Source organism: Hyla sarda, chromosome 6, assembly GCF_029499605.1.
Source record: "Hyla sarda isolate aHylSar1 chromosome 6, aHylSar1.hap1, whole genome shotgun sequence".
NCBI lineage: Eukaryota > Metazoa > Chordata > Amphibia > Anura > Hylidae > Hyla > Hyla sarda.
The window spans coordinates 111397318-111407039 of record NC_079194.1 but is presented as its reverse complement, the minus strand read 5'-3'; the positions used below and the strand labels follow the sequence as shown (position 1 = coordinate 111407039).

The 9722-nt window shown below is 42.3% G+C and overlaps 1 protein-coding gene across 9 annotated transcripts in view; it reads right to left on the bottom strand.

Moving 5' to 3' along the window:
• Positions 1–3977: 3977 nt before the first annotated feature.
• Positions 3978–9722, bottom strand: part of SETD5 (SET domain containing 5) — a 106426-nt gene continuing 100681 nt past the window's right edge. For all 9 annotated transcript variants that reach the window (XM_056524673.1, XM_056524675.1, XM_056524674.1 and 6 more), the window contains 3 exons: positions 6501–6634; positions 5344–5423; positions 3978–5231 (listed from right to left, as the gene is read on the bottom strand). In XM_056524673.1, coding sequence (XP_056380648.1) covers positions 4680–5231; positions 5344–5423; positions 6501–6634 — 766 coding nt within the window. In that variant the 3' untranslated portion in view covers positions 3978–4679. The remainder of the gene's footprint in view (positions 5232–5343; positions 5424–6500; positions 6635–9722) is intronic.

Sequence of the window (9722 nt, the reverse complement as noted above, 5' to 3'; positions counted from 1 at the left end):
ACGCTATTTCACCCTGATTAAACTCCCCTGATCAGCAGGTCTTCTCCCTGCTGGTCACTCCTGTGCTGTGGATCCTTCGGTGCTGTCCTTGGTCCGGTCCTGGCGGCTGTTGGTGGTGCAGGTGGCTTCCTTCCCCTGCAGCCTGTGGCTCCGGTCAGCTTGGTGCCGCGGAGCTCCGTAAAGAGGCTGCTCAGGTGATACGGCTCCCCCCTGGTCCTGGATGGTCTGAGTGTGCGGGCTGTGCAGTTTTTTCCGCTGGCTCTCCCAGGATCCTGTTTCTTCAGCCCTTCCTGGGGCTGGGAGCACCATTTTCAGCCAGTGTTACCAGTCCTGGTTGCTGTGGATACTCCCACTGTGGAGTGCAGCCTCTGCGGTGATCCCTGGCTGTGGTGCGGCTCCTAATGCAGTGGGACATGTGTGGCACCCACTTTGTTTTCCTATTTTTGCTTCTATTTCCTGTTTCTTGCTATGCTGAAAACTACAAATCCCACCATGCCACATGCCTTGCTGGTTTGGGGCGGCTCCTTATTTTTGTTCCGCCCTTTACCCACCCTACTATTTTCCCGAGTCGGCCCCCTTATACACAGCACACTAATATAATCAGCCCTGGTTGGGATACACTGGCATACACACACAAAAGGGACTACAAACTCCCAGCATGTGTCATTCAGGAGTCTTCAGTCTGTGGTATAACACCAGCATGCTGCCTCTGTAGTCTCCTGGGGGTTGTAGTTCACCACACCTCTATAGGTGTTTCCCAACCAGGGTGCCTCCAGGTGTTGCAAAACTACTACTCCCAGCATGCCCGGACAGCCAAAAGCTGTCTGGGCATGCTGGGAGTTGTAGTTTTGATACAGCTGAAGACACCTTGGTTGGGAAACAATGCATTTGTTTGTAATATACTGAATAGGCTAGGCCAGTGTTCCAAAATCAGTGTGCCTCCAGCTGTTGCAAAACTACAACTCACAGCATGCCCAAAGGCTGTCAGGGCATGCTGGGAGTTATAGTTTACAACAGCTGGAGGAACACTGGTTTGGAAACACCAGTGTAACATGATGTGTATGCTGAATAGGCTAGGACAGTGTTTCCCAACCAGTGTGCCTCCAGCTGTTGCAAAACTACAACTCCCAGCATGACGTCACACTCCGCCCCCCTCAATGCAACCCTTTGGATAGGGGATAAGATGTCTAAGCGCCGGAGTGCCCGTTTAAGCCTTCCTAGCACTCATGCTGAATAAGGGGTTACATGTGTCAAATGGTCAATGCTGCCTTTCTATAAGATTTTCAGGTGCTTACAAATACCCTTGAAGACTTACAAATCCCTGGAAGGTTTAAATGTCTACATTATTCATTCCATACATAATACAGCTACCTTACCTTTTGGATTCAGGTTGGAACTCTTACTAGAATAGTGTAAACCTTCACAGCCGTCACCTGATACATCACTGTGCAGGCCAGGATAGTCACAGTGCAAAAGTTAACCAAAAGTAAAACTAGTTTAATGACGATAGGAGACACAACTTAAGGTAAGTATTTTATTATCAAAATTATTACATCTCTTCTGAAAGATCAAATGTTACATCATTGTGTAAAAACTCCACGTGAGTGATGATAGCGGTAGGCTCCTTTCTGTGACCTCGTCCCACGGACCTCTCTTTAGAAATGTGCTGCCAAATGCAAAACCTAGTCAGCCAGTCAGCCATTTTGAGGCATTTGGTCACGTTGCGAGGCCCAGCAGAAAGTGGAGGCTTGCAATACAGACCCTGTGATGTTTCTACACATATAATATACAGTATACAAGACCCAAAACAAGGGTGACGTGATTTCCATCCCTAACCAGTCTCACAGTTGTACAATTTTGGAAATAAAACAGGCAGTTGAAAAAAAAAGAAAAAAAGGAAAAAAATATGAAATATTGGAAAAATAAAAATTACTACAGATTTTCTCACTTTTGCCTCCATTTTTCTTAATTTATTCTCACTTTTAGAAGGGACACATTATCGCTAATTCAATGGGCAATACTCTGTAACAGTCACCAAATGAAACCGAAAGAAAAATAAGGAAATAAAAGACAACAACTGCAAATCAGAGAACTGGAGAGAGAGAAAAGAATAGAAGGGAAGGGGGAGGGGTTGGAACGGGTAAAGACTCACAGTTTTATCTTATTTGAAAAGAAAATGAGTCAATGTAGCACCGTAGATTATAACCTCTGTATTCCTAGCTAGCATACAATGCTTATAACTGAATATAAAATTAAATAAAAGCATCTGCCAGTTATTAAAGTAAACAAGACTGGGGAGGGTGGTGTAAAAGGCATTACTTTAGGGGGTGACATTACTGTACATCTCTAGCTTACATCCCCCTCCAAAGCAATAAAACATACGTTTTTTATGTTTGAGTGACTGACATTTACTTTATCCACAGTATAGGGAATAGGAGCAGCAAAATAAAACATTGATAATGGTATTTCCAATGTTTTAAACCAAATGTTTCTTTTTTTAATGTTTTTGCCTTATTTTAAAAACGGGAGACTTTCGTGATGCAGAAACGTGAAGATTTGCAACTTTACAAGATGAAATACTTGGAGTCTTTACTCTTGTGTACATGATTAGGGAAGAAGAGGGAAAAAACGGAGGTCTTGCACCTATTTTAAGGCCCCCCTCCCCCCCGGGAGCCCTATTAAGATATGAATGGGGAGCACCACCTAAATAAATCTTCTGGCATCTCTTATAGAAATTGGTGGTAATCCATTCGCTCCAATCCTCAAGGATGAAGAGGTACAGCTCTGTGTACAATCTAAATCTCTTCATTGCTGCTCAGATTTCTGTCACTCAAGTCAATGCTCCCAATAAAGCACAAGTGATGTCTACGGTACTCTATAAAAAGTTGTCAGATTTCTAGTGACAAATTTCCAAATGCAAAGCTCAACTCGCAGTGTGAGAATTTCCTTAAAACTCCCTAAGATGGTGCAGACAGTGCCTCAGGATGACCCTAAGATTCTGAATGTCAGTGTACACTGTCTGCTCCATCGTGACAAAATAAAAAAAAACATACACAAAGTAATCTGCACTGACAGCTGAGCTTGGGTTTAAAAGTGTACCATGGAACAATGGTAAACAACCCTGCACGCAAGTCCCTACTACATATATAATTTATATATCTATGTAAGCTGCAATACATGAGAAAACACTCAAATGAAACTGATCATCATTTGCATTTGGTTAGAGCTACCTGACATATGGGAAAACAAATCAAAAATCTACTTGGCCAATAATGGCCGCCTATACCGGATTGAGGTGACCATACCCAGCAGTCAACGCAAATATTCAGCTGTTAACCCTAAATAGCCTCCTTACATTACCCAGATGATACACTGCTGGGAACCCTGCCTTCTGTGTGTACAAAAGAATATTTTGAAGCAAACAATTTTTTTTTCTTCTTTCCATAGAAAAATATAGATATCATTATGGTGTCAATTACTATACAGCATAGTACAATGCAGCATTTACCTGGAACATGAAAATCCTGTGTACAGTTGTTACAAGAGAACCAAGCACATATGTTACAGCTACCTGCCCACCATCCATGCTCAGGCTACACAGTAAAAGATGTAGCACTGCTTCTGGTTCATTCGTGACAGGTCTGCACTATATTTACAGCAGGTATGGTAACTGGCCCACCCAAAACATGATTTCAACAATAAAAAAAATATATAAACTCAGCTCTGCAGAATCACTGGTGTACACAAAAATGACATGGAACGACTAGTGCTAGCACTGGAATGCCTACAATAAAACATGGAAGCCAGATGTTACCGAGCAGCAGGATACTGCCAGTTTCATGCAGATTTCTGGATTTTAAATTTCTTACAAGATTTTTTAAACCTGTGAGTCAGTACATTAATTTTTGACACAGCCCCTACATAAGTATCCTGGTCAACCTTTGGCTCTCCAGCTGCAGGCAGAACTACAGTCTCAGGCTGTCTGAGCACCACAGGTGGAGAGACACAGGTTGGGGAACACCGCTCTACAGCCAGTTACTACACTGCTTTGCCAAGATGTTGCTCTTCTCCTTCCCTAAATAAAAAAAAAAGAAACATCAAACTGGGTCCATAATCTCACTTCAGAAATCCTCTAATAAGTACAGATTAATTCCATTCAGTAGTGGTGGCGCCCAGAACAGGAATGGAAGGACTCTGAATGTCAGAGAGTATGAACACAGCAAGCTCTATTCTTGGTTAATCCCTCCCAACCAATAAAAATAAAATAAACTTTGTTATAACTTGATGCTACAATTTTATAGGTGCTTTTTTATCCCAGCCCCTCTTGTCCCTGCCCTTATAATTCAGCTTTAATTTTAACCATTTTTTATATTTAAATCATATAAACGTCCTTACTGCACAAGTGACTACAGGTGGTTTCTGGTGATACAGAGAAACCGAGTAATTGTATGATTATAGGTCTACACAACTTTTTCATCATTTTGTGGATTTCGAAGATGTTTATTTTCTTGCAGTGTGAGTGTGTAGATTGAGGGAGCCGATGTCATCAGAAGATTTAATCTCCGCCTGTTTAAGTCCTAGACCTACACACCAGGTCCATGAGGTGCAGGTCTGAGCCATTTCTAGGTCCAGGAATGGCTTTGGGATAGTGCTATCCTGTTCTTCCCTCAGTAGCAGTCCTAGGAAAGGCCAGTCTGAGTTTTTACTCCTGAGGCTTGCATTTGCTGAAGCCGGTATTGGTGAACGCCAGACCCGCGTTGTGAATAATGCTGTGGACTGGACACAGCAGTTATCCTGGAGCCTGACATTGTTATAGTTCTCGAGTCTGATCTCGACCCCTGTGGGATGGAGGAATTAGCAGAAGCCCCAGTACTGGCTTGTGAGTCTGAGGAAACAGAGTCTGTCCTGAGCAATTGGGCTGGACTTGCCTCACGGCTGGGGCCTCTGTGATGGAAGCTTTTCCTTGGCGGACACGTTCCGGCATTGCTTCCATAAAGCTGCTGGCTGTTGTAATACCCAGAGCTTTGAGCAGAGGAAGAGTCTGTGGAAGTAATATGAGAAGGACTTGAGAAAGAAGATGAAATAACAGAGGACTCTGTGTGGCTTTGTCCTGTCCTCTGTGGTGTCCTATAGCTAAATCCACCAGGTTGAGCAGTGGGTCCACGGAAAGGGGAGGTATTCTGGGAAAGGACACTGATTGGCTCTGACTGAGGACTATCGCACTGCAGGAACTGAAAGGCAAACAAACAAATACTGAATAAAAGAACTGAAAACCCATCAGCTTTATAAATACAGTACATGACATTTATATACATCACAAACTATAAATAGGCTTATAATTACCTGATAATTGTATCTAGTAGGGCTGTAAACAGTTGGTCCTTTAGAAACAGCCACATTCACCATCTCAGAATCTCCGTCTTCTGCGCAAGTGGGAAAAAAACATCTATATAAAAATTTGACTACAAAACAATTGTGCAAGTCAAATAAGTGAAGTCAGTGGAACCAAACAAAGCATTTTCAACACACTGTGCACCAACACTAACTTCCATTTGTATTGGACTCAGGAGGACCCCAGGACAGACAGGGGGTGAGAAGCGGGTGGCGGCAGCAGTCTCTAGCCCCGCAAAAGCCGCTGCAGTTCATTGATTTAAAACACCCGCTTTAAATCAATGATCTGCAGCCGCTTCTTCGGGGCCGGGGGGGGGTGGAGAAATAGCCGATAACTTATACCGGAATATCGGTATAAGTTATAGGCTATCTGCCTGAATGGTCACAGATTATCGGTATAGGCCCTAAAAAAAAAAAAAAAAAAAATAGATATCGGTCAATCCCTACCCCCCACTATTTTCTAGATCAATGGTCTCAAACGGTGGCTCTTCAGATGTTGCAAAACTTCAACTCCCAGCATGCCTCGACAGCCAACGGCTGTCCGGGGATGCTGGGAGTTGAAGTTTTGCAACATCTGGATGGCCACAGTGAGAAAACTGCTCTAGATTCAGCTGAGAGTAGTGTACAGCTGAGCACTTCTCTCCCTGGCTGCCTAAGATTTTATGAGGCTAGCCCTATAGACTTAAAATGAAACTGTCCCCATCAGATAGGCAGAGATTGCAGGGAGTGGGGAAGAGAAGCGCATGATCCTGGCTAGATTTAGAAATAAGGGGGGGGGGGGGCCTGAACACTCAGCTCCCGACCAATCAAAACTTTTCACACTTTTTGTATTTTTATATATTTTTTTTATAATGACCGGGACAATTTAATGAAGACTCATGTATAAGAAAGCCAAAAGCTTTCTTCCAGAAAAAGAACCACTCTTGTTCTCAAGTTTGTGTGTAATATTGCAGCTCAGTTCTATAAATATCACACAGAACCCAAGAACAGCTGTAGAGCTGTTTGTAGAAGATTTCATCTATATTTTTTCAATCCCGGATAACCCTTTTAAACTTTACTGATTAACTGTGGCCCAAGATTTTAACAGAACTCCAATGAAAGGTTTGTACCTGACTCTCTGTCCACACTGCTCTCTCTAGAAGGCGACATCTCGCCTTTTTGTGACACCTTAACTCCACTTCTCAAAACACGCTCCAGGAATCCCTGACCCTCACGTAGCCGTTCTACTGACGTTGGAACCATCCTGTTAATAAATACATTTATGTAAGTCAAAACAACAATATTTGAGCAACACAATTTTTTTATTTTTTTTTTGTAACATTCCTTTCATTATATGATATATTCTTATTCCACAATACTTACTGCTATCAGCTACCAGGACTCATGACTAATCCAGGAAATCGCTGATTGGGCAGATGTCCCACATTTACCCATTAGACACTGCAATGAAAGTTGATTGCGGTGTCTAAATGCGGGAAAACTCAGTGCCAGCTAGCACAGGGAGCTGATCGGGACCACTGCTAAATAGTTAGGTCCCGATCAAATGAGCGGAGGCCCCTTACCGTGCTCCGTTCCCTCCGATCTGTGCTCCAATACTGAAGGAAGTCTCAGCAGCATGTAGTAATGGACACTAAACAATGCTGGGTTATGGCACTCAAAAGTTGCATGTAATAGTCCCCTATAGGAACTCAAAAAGAGTGAATAAAAATAGTTAAAAAAAATTGGGAATTAGCCCCTGTGGTAAATTAGCTATGTGATATTGTCATATGCGTAAAGGTCTATTAAAATATACTGTTAGTCCAGAAGTGATGATTTTTGGTCTCTCCATAAACCAGAAAAAAAAAATATATAAAAAGCAATCAAAAAGTCCATTCAAAACAAAAATGCTAAATTTTGCGCTTTAATTTTGCTTATGTATGACACATTTATCATACTATCACAGGGGGTTGATAAATTTGGCTCACATAAGTAAAAAACAATAAATCACTTTTGAATACCATTTATTTGGCACACATAAGCAAAAAGCAATAAATTACTTCAGAACAACACTTTGCAGCTTTGGAAAAAATTTGCAATATATGTGTTTATTACATATTTTGTACCACTTTTTTTCCCCATAACTAACTCATTTGTGTTTGTTTGTTTGTTTGTTTGTTTATTTACTTCTCATTGCAGATCCGTATATCCTAAGGATTACTTAGATTCGGAGGAGTAAGGTGACCAGCGTTTTTATTTTTTTGTTTAATGTTAATAAAATGGTTAACGAGGGCTTTTGGGGGAGTTTTTTTATTTTATTCTTTTTTTGGAATAAAAATTTTTTTAAACTTTTTTATTTACTTGACAGGCTTAGTAGTGGAAGCAGTCTTATAGATGGAGTCCATTACTAAGCCAGGGCTTAGCATTAGCCACAAAAAACAGCTAGCGCTAACCCCCAATTATTACCCCGGTATCCACCGCCACAGGGGTGCCAAGAGCCAGTACCAACAAGCCCAGAGCGTCAAATATGGGGCTCCTGGGCCTAGGGAGTAACAGGCTGGCGTTATTTAGGCTGGGCGGTGCCAGTAACAATGGTCCTCGCCCACCCTGGTAATGTCAGTCTGTTGCTGCTTGGTTGGTATTTGGCTGAAAATAACTATATATTTTTTGCATTAATATGAATAAAAAAAATGCATAGGGTTCCCCCTATTTTTATTCTCAGCCAAATACCAACAAGCAACAACAGCCTGATGTTACCAGGGTGGGCAAGGACCATTGTTACTTGCCCTCCCCAGCCTAAATAACGTCAGCCTGTTACCGCCTAGGCCCAGGAGCACCATATTTGATGCTCCGGGGCCTGTTGGTACCAGCTCTTCCCAGCACCCCTGTGGCAGTGGGTACCGGGGTAATAATTGGGGGTTAGCGCTAGCTGTTTTTGTGGCTAAAGATAAGCCCCGACTTAGTAATGGACTCCATCTATTAGTCTGTCAAGTAAATTTTAAAAAACAAAAAAATGTATAAAAATAAAATAAACACTCCCCCATAAGCGCTCGTTAACCATTTTATTAACATTAAAGAAAAAAACGCTGGTCGACGCAGTCCACCGAATCCGAAGGATTCCACCAAATCCAAAGGATATATGGATCTGAAATGAGAAGGACAAAAAAAACGAAAAATACATTTGTCACCCGTGCCGCATGACTACAACTCCCAGCATGCCCTTACAGTAAGGGCATGCTGGGAGTTGGAGTTGTGCCACGGGGAGGGGTGACAAGCTTGACACTCGCCCGCACCACACAACTACAACTCCGAGCTTGTCCTTACTGGCCTCCCTGGCCGGGGGTGATAACAAAATCACTGAAATTTGAAATCACAGTAAGCTCAGCGGCGCTGCAGCAAAGGGAGTCCGGGCTGACATACCATTGCAGCTGCCCGGGACAAGATTGGAGTGTTACCGGCTAGGTGGTGTGATGTTTGTACTTCTCACAGTTTTAAAGATTTGCAAAAAAACAATGAAGTTTTAAGGACCTGTTGGATCATCTACTTTTATTTTGGTGTAAACATGTGAAGCTGGGCCAGGCTTGGATCCATGCAGACCGGAGAGGTGCGAGCTGAAGGTTTTATGCATCTTTTCATTATACATAACCTTTAGTTATCTAAAGTGCAATAACTTAACACTAGATGACTAATTATTTCTACTAAGGAATTAATAGAAAAGGGGATATCCCCTTTAGAATCCTCATCCATTAGCCAAAAGATCTCCAAAAATATTAAATGGACAGCCAAATGATTTAATTGAGAGCTGTGTAATGCTTAAATTAACCTGTGGTGGCACTGTGGACACTGGTTTCCATAGACGGGCACTGTCATTTTGACATGCCAAATGTTTTGATCGGCGAGGGTCTGACTTTGTATCTTGTAAGAGAGACACACTTGCATTCTAAGTCTATGGAGCAGTGTTTTCCTACCAGGGTGCCTCCAGCTGTTGCCAAACTACAATTCCCAGCATGCCCAGACAGCTGAAGGCTGTCTGGGCATGCTGGGAGTTGTAATTTGGCAACAGCTGGAGGCACCCTGGTTAGGAAACACTGCTATAGAACATGTCTCGATCAGGTGACACCTGATCGGTAGAGGTCTGAACACTCAGACCCCTGAAGATAAAAACATTAAACATGTCGCTAAGGCATGTCAAACGTTTTTCCAAATTAATTCTATTAAAGATGGATTGCCCACAGCAGCCCAGCAGCAAGTGTGACGGGTTACTTAGCGATATTATTCTTATTAACTTGCTTTTATGAGTAAACTTAAAATAACTAAACAAAAGCTTATCACAGAATTACATTTGTAACTAGTAT